Genomic DNA, 17107 nt, shown 5'->3' on the forward strand with positions numbered 1-17107 from the left:
TTTAGGAAAGTAAGCGGTTAGGGCGGCATTGTAGCAGGCCAAATTGCTTATTTCGATGTTTCATATCCATCGAGGTGGGTCATAATTCTTTAATGAAAGTACTTGCTATTTTTGTTCCAGGGAGCAATGATCCCACGCCTATCAGTCACTGTGAAGACACGAACAATATTGAGCCATTAGAAACCATTCTTTTTTTCTGTTATTATGGATTTTTGGTACTAAACACGATGGAGTTCCACACAAATGAAATAACCGAATACACAACCAGTCCGCATCTCATCCGTCGAATGAGGAGGAAAACGGCCGAGCGCGCTTGCGCGAAACCAAGGACCAGCTCCGGGGAGACGGCACGCGCAGCAGCGGCGCGTGAAGTCACGCATGACGTCAGCTGGGGTGGGGGGAGGGAACGGGGAATGAATGCGCGCGACGCGGCTGGGTGACGTGTGACGTCACAAGCAGCGAGGAGCCGCGCGGCGCAGGCGTGAAGGCAGCAGGCCGAAGCTAACGTGGCGGGCCCAGTAGGCCATGTTTCGTTGAAAGGTCTCCGTTAGTAGACGGCCGGCGCCCGTGCCCGTGTTAATTACATCCCCGCTCTGTCTTCCTCCGATTCCCATGTCTTCCATCGAGCGGGACTGGTTCCCGACGCACCTGCGAGTGACGGTTATCGGCGCGAGGAACCTGAAGGCAAAGGGCAGGAGAGGCCTGAACAACTGCTACACGGTGATCCGCCTGGGCCCGGAGAAGTACATGACCTCGGTGCAGGGAGGCACGCTGAACCCCGAGTGGAAGGAGGAGTGCACCTTACAGCTGCCCCTCGTCCTTGACAACTCCGACAGGTGGACACTACACCTGACCGTCAAACACAATAACCCGCGGCTACCTGTCGATAGCTTTCTGGGTCACATCAGCGTGCCCATCGCTGAGCTTTACCAGAACAAGAGCAGGAGGAAGAACGAGTAAGCCCCGCTCTTGAATGAAAATTCCCGCATTTTCTCCAGCTCCATTGTCACCCGTGTCTCCAATTCCTTCATTTCCCCTAACCTTCTGTAGATGGTTATAACTCGCCGACATAGATTTTGAGAGTGAACTAACCGGGGAGGGGGGCTCGTAGGAGTAGTTTTTGCAACTGGGTTATGGTTGGGGTGATACACCCGTCGCCTAAAAATGTAGACCTCAGTGATATGCAGACGTGTTATGTAACTGCCTACTGTATGTAAAAAAAACTTAAATTGTTTTGCTTATTCAGTGGTTCTATTTTTATAATATGCATAACAATGCAAAAGGCATGAGAAACCAGAACTAATAGGCTATTCTGCCTATTGAATGCGTTATTCAAAAACATTTAATCATAACCACTTTGTACCTCTTTATTCTTACAGATTGAATATTTGTCAACCTCTACTATGAATTTATTCAGTAATTCATGATTTGGGATCCTCAGGGAAAAGAGTCCTCTTCACCTGTCAGAAATTAACAGCTCTTTATTCTGAAATGATATGCCCTAATTCTAGATAACCTCACTTGGGGAAACAATTCTAAGCCTCCACACTTTCAAGCCTGTCAGTATATTTATTTCAAAGAAGATCACTTTTGATACTCCCATGAGTGCAAGTATATAATTTCTTAGTTCTGGATGGACCAAAGTGGTTTGACGTGCAGAGGATGCTGTGGTCAGTTGCATATGGCTAGAGTCAGTGATCAGAATATGGTTTGTCGTGCAGCCAGAGCCAGGGACAAGAATGTGGTTTTTAAAGGTTAGCTTTATTTGGCACATGTACATCAGGACATCTAGTGAAATGTGTTCTCTAACCAGTTCATCTTTAGAATGTGTAAGGATACTGGAGCATCTGGAGGAAATCTTGCATTGACAGGGAGAACATACTCCTTACAGACAGCAGTGGAATTGAACCTAGGTCATTGGCGCTATAATAGCGTTGCGCTAATCACTGCACTGCCATGCCGCCCACATAATGTTTAACGTGCAGTAAAGCCAGGGAAAAGAACATAGATTAATTGTGGCCGGATTCAGTGATCAAACTGGTTACAGGCATGAATTCCTGGGATCAGAATGTGGCTAGTGTGTGGACAGATTCTGGGTTTGCTGTGGTTAAGTGTGGAAGCTGAACTGTGTGTCCAGAACAAGGGCTGTTCGGTGTGAGGCCAGATCCTTGACTGAAGCCTGGTATGAACTCGGGCACGAGTGTGGGCAAGAAAGGAATGAGTAGCCAGGAGGGAGATGATGGGCAAATGCTTCAGTGTGCACAAGTAGTAGTGTGCTGGGCAGCATCTACACATGTCCACCAAAGCATGTGCAGTAATTTAAATGCTGTCGAGCTTGGTCTCCTGTTTCCTTTGTCACTGCATCAAGATCGTGCTCTGTAAATGCCTTGTAAATTCTGGTGTACAACAGTTACTTTACTTTTTTAAAAAAATCACATACAGGAAACGAACTCCTGAATTGGAAGTTTCCAATCTGAATGTCAGGACCCTCGTGAATAATTCTAATAAGAATAGACATGAATGTCACTCTTATCATCATAATGCAGGAATAGTGTATATTGACATTGGCATACTGAGTGAGGCATAATGAGGAGATGGCCAGTACATAGTGCGTATCCCTCTTCTATGTATGTGGGGAGGGGGGGGGGGGGGGGGGGGAAGATGCACAGAATTGAAAAACAGTGTCATCTACAACGGACATGATTTTCACTTCCAATTCCAAGAAAAATGACGGAGCAACATAGCCTGTTTCAAATTCACCAAACCCTTTGACCCTTTCAAATGGGATGGATTGGGGGACCCTCTTCAATGTCTGCAGCCTTCAGAAATTCAGCATTATCTTATGCTGTTCCTTGGTAGCACGCAATCTTTGTTATTAACCATGGGGTCCATAACAAACATTCACAGTAAAACAAACCTGCTGTACAATTTTTCACAAACACATTGCGCATCTCATTTCTGATCCATATAGTTATTTGAAAGTCTTTATTGTGCCTGCCCAAATATTTTCTCTGGCATTTTGCTCTGTATATTCATTACCCTCTGTATGAATAAGTTGCCCCTCAGGTTCATTTTAAATAGTTTTAAGGGGAGGGTCCAGTAGTTTTCAGTTTCTCCCAGAGAAATAGACTGTGCATTCACCATATTTATGCCCGTTCTTATACACCTATCTAAGATCACCTTCCTATACGACAAGGAATGAAGCCCTAGTCTGCCTACAACTCAAACTCTTGAGTCCTGTCAACATTCTCATATATTTTCTTCGCACATTTTTCAGCTTAATTACACCTTTCTTAAAAGAGTGACCAAACTGTACACAATTCTCCAAGTGCGATCTCATCAACATTTTGCACTACTGCAACTTAACATCCCCACTCTTACACTCAGTGCTCTGACTGATGAAGGGCAGCATGCCAAAAACTATTATTACCTCAAATCTGATCAAGATCTTGCCCCCAATACCTGCTTGAACAACTGGATCCTTGATTTCCTCATTTCAAGTCAGGTCACTTTTATTTGTCATTTTGACCATAACTGCTGGTACAGTACACAGTAAAAACGAGACAACATTTTTCAGGACCATGGTGCTATGTAAAACAATACAAAAACTACACTGAATTACGTAAAAACAACACAGAAAAAAAAAAACTACACTAGACTACAGGCCTACCCAGGGCTGCATGAAGTGCACAAAACAGTGCAAGCATTAGAATAAGTAATAATACAATAGGCACAGTAGAGAGCAGTAAGTTGGTGTCAATCCAGGCTCTGGGTATTGAGGAGTCTGATGGCTCGGGGGAAGAAACTTACATAGTCTGGCCGTGGGAGCCCAAATGCTTTGGTGCCTTTTCCCAGATGGCAGGAGGGAGAAGAGTTGGTATGAGGAGTGCATGGAGCCCTTCATAATGCTGTTTGCTTTGCAGATGCAGCGTGTAGTGTAAATGTCTGTAATGGCAGGAAGAGAGACCCTGATGATCTTTTCAGCTGACCTCACTTATCTGCTGCAGGGTTTTGTGATCCGAGATGGTGCAATTTCTGAACCAGGCAGTAATGCAGCTGCTCAGGATGCTCTCAATACATCCTCTGTAGAATGTGATGAGGATGGGGGGTGGGAGATGGACTTTCCTCAGCCTTTGCAGAAAGTAGAGACGCTGCTGGGCTTTCTTTGCTATGGAGCTGGTGTTGAGGGACCAGGTGAGATTCTCCACCAGGTGAACACCAAGAAATTTGGTGCTCCTAATGATCTCTATCAAGGAGCCGTCGATGTTCAGCGGAGAGCGGTCGCTCTGTGCCCTCCTGAAGTCAACAACCATCTCTTTTGTTCACATTCAGAGACAGTTTGTTGGCTGTGTGCCAGTCTGTTAGCTGCTGCACCTCCTCTCTGTATGCTGACTCCAGTCAGTTTGGATTGGTGACAACATCTCCACAGCATAGGTACAGCAGAAGATACTGTGCTTAGCCTCCTGATCTACTCTATTTACACTTGTGACTGAGTGGTGCCACAACAACAACCTCTCACTCAATGTTCGCAAGACTGAGAAGCTGATTATTGTCTTGGAGGAGGAAGTCGGAGGTTCATGAGCCAGTCCTCATTGGAGGATCAAAGGTGGAGAGGGTCAGCAGCTTTAAATTCCTCAATGTTATCATTTCAGAGAACCTGTCCTGGGCTCAGCACATAAGTGCAATTACAGTGAAGGCACTTCAGCACCTTCATAAGAAATTTGTGAAAATTCAGCATGTCATCTGAAAATTTGACATGATTCTTTATATGTGTGGTAGAGAGTATACTGACTGGTTGCTTCGTGGCCTGTAATGGAAACATCAATGCCCTTGAATGCAAAAGCCTCCCAAAAGAAGTAGATACAGCCCAGTCCATCACAGGTAAAGCTCCCCCCTCCCCACTATTGAGCACATCTACAAAGAGCGCTATTGCAGGAAAGCAGCATCCATCATCAATAATCCTCACCACCCAGACCATGCTCTCTTCTCACTACAGCCATCAGGAAGGATGTACAAGGGCCTCAACTCCTGCACCATCAGGTTCAGCAACAGTTATTTTGCTTCAGCCATCAGGCTCTTGAACCAGAGGGAACACTTCACTCACTCCATCCCTGAACTGATTCCACAACCTATGGACTTTCAAGGATTCTAAACAATCATGTTTCAGATATTTATTATTATTTTGTTTTCTTTTTGTACTTGCGCAGTTTGTTGTCTTTTGCACATTGGTTGATTGTCCATTTTTGTGTGTTTTTTCATTGATTCTATCGTGTTTCTTTGTATTTACTGTGAATGCCCACAAGAAAATGAATCTCAGGTGACATATATGTACTTTGCTGATAAATTAACTTTGAACCTACTTTACCACCCCTATGCCCCAACTGACGAAGGGCAGCATGCCAAACAGCTACTGTAATCTTATCTGTAATGACACTTTCAGCTGGCTGTGAAGCTGTACTCCTAGTTCCTCTGTTTTACACCACTTCCCAGGGCACTAAGATTTACTCTTAAGTCCTATGCTAGTTGGACTTTCAAAAATGCAACACCTTTCATTCATCTGGATTGAACTGTATTTGCCAGTTCGCGGCTTACTTAGCACAGTGGTCCCCAACCACCAGACCGCAAAGCATGTGCCACGAAGAAACGATATGATTTAGCTGCATCTTTCCTCATTCCCTGTCACGCCCACTGTTGAACTTGAATGCGCGGGAGGTCATTACGCATGGGAAGTCATTACCCACGCGAGGTAATCAGTTGTCTAAACACAGTGATAACCTAGCGCCAAGGATCACTGGTTGGCATCAGGTAACTGGCCGGCGAGAAGTACCGTTGCTACTGGTCTGGAGCACGGACAGATGGGCGCCACCTAAACCTGTTTAGCACACCAAATGTTCGTGGGGAACCCGGTGCTAAAATATTTGCTGATGACCTAATTCAGGCTCAGGGTTTCGTAAGTAGCAGAGCAGCTACTTTGCTGTGATCTACTGAAAATCATCCCTCGAGCCAAACTTTTGTCAGCCGATAGGGGGGGTGGGCATGTGCCCTGTCGCACTCCGCTTGGTCGGTCGGTCGCTCTCTCCGGACTGCAACCACCGCAGCCCCGGCACAGGGACCTCTGGCCCTTACCTTGTCCTCTCACTGGTGTGTTGCAATAATTTTATATGTTAATACGAGGAAAATATGCGCTGTGTGTTTAATATCCAAACGTTACTTAAAATGTTATGCTATTGACTCATAAGTGAGTTATAATTGACTTATCACTATATTCATGTGAGGAAAATATGTGCTGTGTGTTTAATATTAAATTCATTAGATAAACCCTTTCAGAAATTAAATTGAGTGTATTAACCATTTATAAGTGATTTATAGTTGACTTATCACCTATATTCCAGTCAATATTAACACCCACGCCGCCCCCCGCCGGTCCGCAAGAATATTGTCAATATTAAACCAGTCCACGGTGCAAAAAAGTTTGGTGACCCCTGAATTAGCAAGATCCCCCTGTAATTTTTGGTAATTCTGACCTTAATAATTGTAACTTCTGTTAACTAATTTTTAGGTCCCCACTGCCAGTTTGGAACCCACAGCTTGAAAAGAAAGGTTCAAACACAAGCTTTTGCTGTCTCCTGGTTTATCCCAACATAAAGAGAAGTCCTTATTTGTTGGATTATATGGGTGGATACTCCTGAAACACGTGCACAGGCATGAGCCACTTGTTCCCAAAATTTTATTCCCACCTTGCTTGTCACAGTAGACTGGGAAGCTTCTTTTGTTTCTAGAAGACTCCAGAATCTTAGAACGCATTGTTTGTAGCTGTCATTTCAATTTCAGATTTTAATGAAATGGACTGCTACAATATATTTTCACAGCTTGACAATTTAAAAATATTGATCATTCTTACAGACTAAACTGTAGAACTTAACGATATTCTCACTTAATACCTATGTGTGCACAGTTGCCAATAAAAGTCATTGAAATTTGATCTGGATTCAAAGTAATTTAATATCTTGTATTTCTGTTGTTAATATAAAATTTTATCAGTTCTGGTTAACTTAATATTTTGTAGTAAAGACGTGGATTTCCTGCTTATTTAATAGGGCAAAGCTATGATCTATTGTAATTCATAAATCATCAGCCAGGGCGAATATTGGTCTCAATAACATAACATTTTTTATCAATTTATAGTTTCTTGGTAAGGTTACCAATTGGAAGCCCAGTATATTTGTCAGGGCATTGAGTAGTAAGGAGCTGATTTTTTATTAAATATAATTAAGTTTATACAGTATTGTTTCAGATTTTTATTTAGTAAGGTAGGTGTTAAATTCAGCAAATTAGGACCTTTATATCACTCACATTTTTTGATGGAGTCTGATAATTAATTTTATAGTGGCAACTTTTTCATTTAATAGGGTACAAACCAGATTTTTTGACTGATCAGGATTACTGCTATCTGACTGAAGCTATGGAGAATGCCCTTGATGATTTATTGAGTAATACATTATTTGTAATGAACTGATTGTTTATGTAGAAATATAATTGCTTAATTGGATTTGTATAATTAATGATGAGTAGAGAGCAAAAGTCGCCATATCTCAGTATATAAATTGCTTAATCCACTGTACAAACCCAATCATGTATTTTAATATATAATTATATATGTACTGCTTTCTACTAATAATGCTTCATACAAGGCTGGGATGTATTAAGAGTTAACTTCAATATTTAGTTGCAAAGAAACAATCATCCAAAGTTACAGTTGATATCTTTTCACTTTGTATGTAATAACTCAGCCAATTTTGATCAGATTCGTCATAAATTATATTAACCTAATTATGCAATTATTCTTCTACATAAACAATCAGTTCATTACAAGCAACATTACTTAATAAACCATCAAAGGCATTCTCCACCGCTTCAGTCATATCTAAAATCATAAATTACTTCTCTTTATAAGTCTTGATTGAATATGCTGTATTTTAACAAATATTTTTATTTCTAATTTACCTAACTTATGGCATTTCAAACTATCTAATTAATTGACTCAATTTGAAACTATCTGTTTTGGACTCCATTTGTTCCTTTATGGAAGCTTGTTTTGATTCATACCACACTCTTTCAGCTGTTGAATCTAGGTTACATATGGTATTGATATGTTCCAATATGTTAATATTAATTTTTTACTAAACCCAGTGTAGTTTGATGTTGTGTGAGTAGAACACAAGAGGAAATGTTCTGAATTGGTTTATTCCTTGCACACTATTATAGTCATGACTTATTCATTCACACAGTCTTTTGGAAAAAAAAGCAGAATGATCTCATAATTGTGAAATTCCAGAAGGCTATTTCTTTATAGAGCTAATTCACTTGTTAAAAGACTGGTGGAAACAATGTCAATCAGTACCTTCAAAGGAATTTGATGGGCAGGTAAGAGAGAATATTATTTAAGGTTATGGAGAAAGAATGGACTTGACAGAATTGCTCTACTGGGAATTGTACACTTAGCTGAATGATCTCTTGTGACATAGCAATTCTAGCTCATTCTTTGTCAATACATCTGTCTCAGAAGAAAAATGAGTGCTGGTTTAAAGTCTGTTCCAAAAAGTGCCACTTTTTATAGTATAGCCCATGTCAGCTGTGAATCTGTGCTCAAGTACCTGGAACTAAGTTTGACCCCTCGTCTTTTCTGATTGAAAGGCAAGAGGGTACCCACTATTCTGGGAAAAACACCTTGAATAAATGCAATAATAATTTTACACAAAATATTTGTTAAGCTTCAGTGTACAATTTTGAAAGCTGTCTCTGAACAAAGGTGATTAAAGACAGTATACAGAGACAAGACTTCTTAAATTTGTGGGAAGATGCCAGGGATAGATAGAAGTAAGAACTTGTACTGGGAAAAGTTCTACTGTACATTTAATGGAGGTCTTTAAAGCTATGAAGCTTTGTGTATTGATTTGCTATTCTCTCCTACTATGCCTATCCATCTGTTACTCACAATGCTTGCTAAAGTTAGTACTTATCGTGACATTTTCATAAAAGGCATTTTATTATCACAGTGCCATGGTAGTGTGGCAGTTAGTATAACACTTACAGCTCGGGGAACTGGAGTTCGAAGTTCACTTCCAGTGTCATTTGTAAGGAGTCTATATATCCTCACATTGCAATTTGTGGGTTTTCTCTGGGCGCTCCTGTTTCCTCCCACAATCCAAAGGCATACCAGTTAGTGGACATTGTAAATTGTCCTGTGACTAGACTGGGATTAAATTTGTGGTTGCTGGGCAGCGAGGCTGGAAGTGCCTATTCCATGCTGTATTTCAATTAATCAATTAATTAAAACAATATCAAGGGAGGGACTGGAGTCACCCCATCCTAATCTCCCCCCCCCCAAAAAAAGTCATTTGAATATCACTTCATCCATTGTTCAATATTTTTTGGTCATTTTTCAGGACTTTTATCCGGTTAGGTCTTTAGAAAAATTAAAAATTGTCTGTTCCACCCCCCCCCCCCCCAAACAGATTTTTAAAATTAGCCGTTTTCTCAGATAAAAAGCTACAAGAGCTACATTTCAGGGAAAAAAATCTGTCTCTTCTCCCAGCCCTATTCAAAGCAACACATACAAAAGCTGGATGAACTCAGCAGGCTGGGCAGCATCTGTTGAAATGAGCAGGACAAAGGGTCTCAGCCGGAAACGTTGACTGCTCATTTCAACGGATGCTGCCCGACCTGCTGAGTTCATCCAGCTTTTGTACGTGTTGATTTGACCACAGCATCTGCAGTGTACTTTGTGTTTCCTATTCAAAGCATGGAGTTCCTGGCAGAGTAAAGTCTGATGATAAATGGTTTTTAATGAGAGTCTGTTACTTAGATATTGAATTTTCCCCCTTTTTTTGCGTGTGACACTTGGAGCAAATTGGACGGTGCCATTAGGGTTAGTTGTAATACTACCTTAAATTTTTATATTGACAGATTGTGGTTGCCCACTAAGCAAGCAGTTGTCATGTCACATACTGCATTGGAATTAGCCCAGAGTCCGCCAGTGCAAAAGAGGGAAATTGAAACCGTGTTGGGCGGGAATGGGTCGTACTGCGGTTAGGAGGTGAGGTCTGAGCATCAGAATAGAGAAAACAAGAATGAAGATGAAAGGAAAAATACCAGCGTAGTCTCCTGAAGGAGATTTTTGCCCTGCATAGCCCATTTCCCCCACCCAACCACCACCACATGTACTAGAATGCAGGTGACCAGAAGAAAAGGTAAATGAAATCACAATTAAGGCCACACTTAAAAGCATAAAGCATTATACAGGTGCTGTGATCTGTGTTCAATGCTATCAGCTATAACATTTTAAATTAAAATAACATTGGGGAGAGGGAGATTTTTAAACCAGAAGCAGTGCGTTTTGAAGAAAAATAATTCAATCTAGTTGCCAGGTTTCTGCATGATTTGCTCCTTATTTTATTGTGAATATTAAAATGGTCTCATGATATCAGAATGCATACAAAATATGGTGCAAGGGAGAAGTGACAGAAGTATTAGCAAGAATTCATCATGGGAAGTATCCAATTCAATGTTCCAGTGGACAAGACCTCTTCATACAACCAAAAAAAAAATACATTTGCACCTAATCTTTTTAAATCCAGTTTCTAGGCAAAGGTGTCATATTTGTACTTGTGTATTTATTTATGCATCTAATTTCTCAACTGTTGGAAATAGCATACAGCTGTACATTTGCTTAAGCATAAACTTGAAATAAATCATCTGTAAATTTTGCGGAAGCTCAGTACCAAACCAGCACAAGGATTTAAAAAATAATATGTTTAATGTTATTTTCTTTACATGTGAGTCAATAAAATGTTAAAGTCATATTTTTAAGTGAAAAACATTTGGGGGTGGAGGGACTTGTCATCTGGAGATTGTAAAACATTTTGTTGGCAAGTTTCTGAGTAAACAGTAAATGATAAACAGCAGAGTTTTTCTTGAGAATAGCATTTGCTATGATGTTAAGGACTGCATCTGGCATGGGATTTTCATATAGAATTGATATTTATGTGGAAATTGTGCTTGCTCTGTTTAAAAAAATAAAGTCATTGTTTGTTTACATGTTTCTTACAGATGGTATGATCTTCAGTCAAAGCCAAACAAAGTGGCAAAAGATAGAGGCCAGCTCCAGCTTGCTTTTCAGTTCCTACGTGACAACATGACAGCAAGTGCATATGAGCTGTCCACAGCTAGACCTCAGTCTGTGTTCAATAAGTTTAAGGATAAAGTTGCTTCCTTAAAGTATGGAATGTCTCATGAGATTTTACCAAATGAAGGGCCCAGCACTGTGAGTAAATAACTTGTAATTCTTTTCTTTCCCCTGCATTGCATCTTCAAGTTGTGCAGAATAGAGTTGGTATTTTGGTGTAATTGGCTTTGAGAAGAAGAATAACACTATATAGAATATTAAGTATTGGATTTAACAAATTGGGAGTACGGTAAAACTTGGGTAGTCTATCGTATTGTTCCTAAGACCCCCCCCCCCCCAAGTAGGTCAGTGACTGGCTCAGCAGGTGTTATTTCCTGCACTCCCTTGAAAGTCAATGGTACCCTGGCTTTGATACTGCCATGAAGTTCATTGGGAAGCCAGTTCTCATGCTCCTTTGAAACTCACCAAGACCACAGCTCATGAATTTTTGAAACTTACTAGAACGTAGTTCCTTCTCGCCCTTGAAACTCAGTCAGACCCAGGGTTAGTATGAGAATGAGGTTTATTAATGTCAACAAATGTTGTGAACTTTGTTGGTTTGCAGAAGCAGTACTGTCCACTACCAAAAATTGTTCTAGGCTACAATAAGAAATATATAAATAATAAAATGTGCAAAAAGATAACAAAATAGTGGGGTAGTGTTGATAGGATTATAGACCATTCTATGAACCCTTGAACACAAGGGGAAAAGAAGCTGCTCCTAAAACATTGAGAGTGCGTCATTAGGTTCCTGTGCTACCTTCTGATAGCAATAATGAGAAATGGGCATGTCTTGTATGGTGAAGGTCCTTAGTGATGGATCCTGTGCTCTTTAGAAACTCAGTAGAGCCCCCATTCTCACATTCGCTTGAAATTCATCAGGGCTCCGGTTCCCACATTCTCTGTAATATCAGATTGGCTGGAAAATTATTGTATTATTATGTAACATCTTAAAAGCCAGTAAATTTCTCCTGTTAATAAGAGTTACATTGAATGTCCACATAATCTACCCATCCAGCATCAGCAAAGTTCCAACCATGCAGAACTGATAGATTATCTGGACCATTGATGTCAATCCTGTTAATGAATAATCAACACTTTTTAGTTATTACCCAATAGTGTAACAAAAATTCTAGGTAATTTTATCTGGATTTTTACTGTAATGCACAATGTGAAGCTATGAAAATATCCTGTTATTATTTTCTGCTTTTTGATTTTATTAATTTTCACTAAAATTTTATTTGTAAGGGCAAAAGTCGTGCTGCTCCCTTCTATGGAGCTAATGCTGGTCCCTGCCAAAATATTCTTTTAACCTTGATAGTTCAAGCAAGATTTTTTTCTCTTCCGAACTGGATGTGGGAATTAAGGGAGGAGCATATCCAGGTGTACCCATTTTTTGGAATTGAATATTGCTTATGTATTCTTCTGGGCAGAAAATATGAATTGTGCTTCTTCCTGCCATGAGGGGAATACATCAGTATTTTCACTTTTAGCAGGGGGAGTCTATAGTATATGATTAGTTGGCAAAACTCCCAAGGCATAAAATGCCACTATAGGTGTTTTTGAATCCACAGTCATCAGTTCAGGATGAATGAGAGATATCGAAAATGGCATTGCTCATAGTAAACACTAATAAATTAGTGTTCCTTTATGAGTTCCTGTCCAACTTAAAGCTTAATTCTAGAAATTGTTCCTTTTTGAAGTGTTGAAGTTGAAACAGGTGGTGCTGCAGTGCCTCTGGGGCCCTGAGAAAGTTGGATACTGTGGGAGTAGAGATGTTGGTCCAGTTTGTGTGGGATTGCTGTTGAATTGGATGTCTAAAAAAGTACCAATATATTAAAAATCTTCACTGTTAAGGGAAAATTGCTATTATCACTTGGTGTAAGAGATCTCAGGTTGGGTGCAAACACCCTGCAATAGTTTGAACTTTAGACTGTTTCTAATTTGAGTCCTGCTGAATGAACTTAGCAAACTGGTATGTCTACAATACTTTGAAATGAACTTCATCAGTCACTCGTTGAAGTGTGTGTCTGCTTTCAATTCAATTCAAGTTTAATTGCTATTCAACCATACAGCCAATGAGAAAGCATTGTCATGGGGTCAAGATGCCAAAATACAATCCCAGCAGTCACACGCAAGAACACATTCACAGAGTAAGAATCCTGACTTGCCCTCCCACCCCCACAACAGTACGGCTTGATGCGCAATCCTTGCACATCCAAGTCAACAAACCTGCAGAGTATTAATAACATTATTACGTATAGTATAGGGTCTATGATTATTTCTGATTGGTATTCTGGTTAGATGACAAGGGGAACACTATTATTTTCCATTTACATAGCCCAATTTTTTAATATGGAATGCTGGATAGCCATCAAGAAAGTGTACCCTAATCATATTTACTCCTTCTAAGAGGGCAAACCTAAAAATGAATTATGGGTTTTCTAAACCTGCATCCCATCTATAAAGTGCTAATCCTACTTACCCTCTGGGGATGAGGGCAAACCAGAGCATTATTCTTCAAAACCCTTTTTTAGACTCAGTTGAGATGCAAAATTTAATGCAATGAGGGAGATAATGCAGTTAGCATAATAGAAAGTCACATTGAAACATACAAGATGTTAAAGTATCCTTTGCCTGTTTGGCAGATCCTAAAACTTTTAAACTAATTTTGTGCTTTATTGAATAGAGCTTGAAACATCACAGAAATGGGAGAATGTCGAAATCACATAGTTATGGTAAGAAACCTGAGAAATTTACAGTTCCCTCCAAGCTTCTTACTTCAGCTGAGTCAAGTGGTGTCTACCAGGATGGGTTGTTTATCAGGTGGTTCATTCCTTCCATCATTTACAAACAAGAGAAACTCTGCAAATGCTGGAAATCAGAGCAACATACCCAAAATGCTGGAGGAACAGCAGGCCAGGAAAAGTGTACGTTTGAAAGTTGGGAGTGGAGAGAGAAACACCCGGCAATAAGTGAAACTTTGAGGGGGAGGGATAAAGCAAAGAGCTAGGAAGTTGATTGGTGAAAGAGACTGAAGGCCATGGAAGAAAGAAAAAAAGGAGGGGAGGAGCACCAGAAGGAGGTGATGGGCAGGCAAGGAGATAACATGAGAGAGGGACGGGGGATGGGAAATGGTGAAGGTGGGGGGTGGGAGTGTAAGCATTACTGGAAGTTTGAGAAATCTATGTTCATGCCATCAAGTTGCAGGCTACCCGGACGGAATATAAGGTGTTGTTCCTCCAACCTAAGTGTGGCCCTATCCCATCCGTCCTCCAGAACAAATGGCATCTCCCAGTGGCTACATGTTTTAATTCCACTTCCCATTCCCATTCTGTTATTTCCTTCCATGGTCTCCTCCACTGTCAGGATAAGGACTCTGCTGCTTCTCCACCCTGCTTTTCTTTCTTCTGTAGCCTTCTGCCTTTTTCATCAATCAACTTCCTAGCTCTTTGCTTCATCCCTCCCTCTCTAAGTTTCACTCATCACCTGGTGCTTCTCTGTCCCCTACACCTACCTTTCAAATCTACTCCTCAGCTTATTTTCTCCAGTCTTGCCAAAGGGTTTCAGCCCAAAACCTCGACTGTATTTTTATCCATAGATGCTGCCTGGCCTGCTGAGTTCCCCTAGCATTTTGTGTGTGTTGCTTCATCATTTACATTGGGTTTCCAATGCACAAACTGATGATTCTCATTACCATGCTGAATTCTTCTTCTCCACTTTAAGCATATATGGGCCACAAATTCCCAAGAATCAGTGAGGATGTTTCATTTCTCCAGAGAGCATTTGAGCCCATCCTTGAATCTTTTTTTCTGTTTGCCTTGTTATTCCTTTCATGCTGAACTTTGAATTACAGTGACTATTTCAGGAATCAGGTGTGCAGACACTGTGGCCTGCCCAAAGGAGTTGATTGAGTATAATTAGGGAAGTTGGCCTGGGAGAAGATGCTGGCATTCTACAAATTCAGATCTATAAGCACCTATCTCTGTTTCCATTTCCATCTCTTTCAATGCCTTTATTACCCAGATCTAAATAGCAGGAGTTCATCCTGAATAAATGAGGATGAAATACCCCAATAGCCATTCTAACGAGAAGTGAAATTGGACTGCCCACCAGAAACCTTTCCCTAAGGTACCCCTGTTTTATCTAGAAAGTAGTGATTGACATTGCCGCTGCCCGGAGAACAAGTTTGTCCTCTATAGAAAACAAAACACAAAGATCAGCTATCCTAATCTCTAGTTAATATCACTGGAGGACTGGGAATATATTTGTAATACTTCTAGCCAGCTGCTTAAGAAGCTAAATGGCATGGGATGTGTATGGTTAAAATAAACAAATCATTCCTCATAAGAAAATGATAAATTGGAATGCCTTATGCTGTTTTGAACTTAGTAAAGTTGTAATTAGTAAACAGAGAAGTTCAGATTTTGGTTTGGGAAGGAACTGTTAACATTTGTAAATAATAGTTTTATAAAGCTCCAGAAAAAGAGCTACTTCATTTCATATATTTTTTTCATTACACAGTTGCTCACATGGACTCCAGAGATGAAATAAATGCAACATTTAATTCAGCAGAAGCAAACAATCAAACTGAGCCTGAGGTTCATCCTTATCCTTTTCACAGTTTCCATAAAAACTCTGGAGATGATGTGCACACTAAGGTGAAGTTGAGGAAAGAAAACTCCTCCTTTGTAGAAGATAAATCTGAGCCATCTGCTATGAACCTGGAGGAAACAACAGCTGTGAAGCTGGAAACTAAAGACACTGACCATAACAAAACATTAGAAACTGCTGTTGCACCTGAGCTACCCAAAATAGAAACAAACCCAGGCAATATTTTAACATCTTATAACCATCCAGTAGAGTTCTTAAAACCCTCTAGGTTTGATGATAAGTTGATCTTAACATCTTTCATGTTAGCTGGTGAAGGTCAGGATAGTGCAATTGAGAGATTGAGAATAAAGCCACCAACCTGTTGTGCCCAGTGCTTTCGGAATGCTGAGTTAAGAAGCAGGTAATAGCTTTAGATTGTCCATATGCACTCAAAACACCACAGTCTGTTGAAATTACCAAAAAAAGGGTAATAAATCATGGCAGATTGTGACAGAACACCCAGATGATCCTGTCTTTACATGTGTTAAATAAAGTGAAACCATGCACCAGTTCTATCTTTTTTCTTGTCTTTTCATTAATATGCAACCATATTAACAGCAGAGGCTTGGAGCAAGAAACAGATTTTTAAAGAGGTGTGTCTTGGGTCTTGTTCAATTTCACCTAGAGCACTTTTGCATACTGTTAGTTGATACCTGATTGGATAATTAGCTGATTGACACCAGTCCATAATAACTGTCAATGCAGAATGGCCTTTGTTGGAGTTGGTCAGTATTAGAGGTAAAGATATGACCTGTTCAAAAGGAAAGAAGGACCAATGACCTTGCTAGAGCTAGTGGGGCGGATTTAAGTTAGGTTGGCGAAGGGGGGGGGGGGGGTGGTGGTGAGAACCAGAGTGTTAGGTCAGATGATAGAACAGTGAGTGTAAAGGTAAATTCAGTGGACAGAGAGACTGAGGGAGTCAATCACCTGGATGGGTTAAATGCAGTCACTTTGATGAGTTATAAAATGTTTAATGCTAATATTAAAAAAGGTGATGAACTTAGAGAAATTCCATGTTGGATCTGTATGTGGAATTATGATGTGGCCAGTACAGATTTGTCTATCACAAGGGCAATATTGGCTGCGTTACGTTCCAGGGTTAATCTGCCCCAAAATGGAAAGGGGGAGGTGGGAAAAAAAGGCTGGGATTTGGTTTTGCTAATCATGGAAAGTATCACAACTGTAGAAAGGGAGGGCATCGGGAAAGCGTGAGTAGAAATCAGAAACAGG

General features: G+C 40.5%; 1 protein-coding gene across 2 annotated transcripts; it reads left to right on the plus strand.

The window, feature by feature from the left end:
• The first annotated feature begins 448 nt into the window (after positions 1-448).
• Positions 449-16386, plus strand: LOC140739462 (uncharacterized). Of its 2 annotated transcripts, none has more exons than XM_073067782.1 (4): positions 449-956; positions 11110-11323; positions 13914-13962; positions 15749-16386. In XM_073067782.1, the coding sequence occupies exons 1-4, from the start codon at positions 613-615 to the stop codon at positions 16240-16242; spliced, it is 1101 nt and encodes a 366-aa protein (XP_072923883.1). In that variant the 5' UTR covers positions 449-612; the 3' UTR covers positions 16243-16386. The 2 variants fall into 2 exon arrangements, with proteins under 2 accessions (XP_072923883.1, XP_072923885.1); XM_073067784.1 differs by having other exon boundaries at positions 449-836.
• The last annotated feature ends 721 nt before the right edge of the window (positions 16387-17107 follow it).

This window comes from Hemitrygon akajei, chromosome 15, assembly GCF_048418815.1.
Source record: "Hemitrygon akajei chromosome 15, sHemAka1.3, whole genome shotgun sequence".
Taxonomy (NCBI): Eukaryota; Metazoa; Chordata; class Chondrichthyes; order Myliobatiformes; family Dasyatidae; genus Hemitrygon; species Hemitrygon akajei.

Excerpts from the sequence above, each read along its gene's own strand:
- LOC140739462 (XM_073067782.1), top strand. The coding sequence starts at position 613 with ATGTCTTCCATCGAGCGGGACTGGTTCCCGACGCACCTGCGAGTGACG. Across the intron at positions 957-11,109 it reads AAGAGCAGGAGGAAGAACGA|ATGGTATGATCTTCAGTCAA; the intron begins GTAAGCCCCGCT and ends TGTTTCTTACAG. Across the intron at positions 11,324-13,913 it reads CAAATGAAGGGCCCAGCACT|AGCTTGAAACATCACAGAAA; the intron begins GTGAGTAAATAA and ends TTTATTGAATAG.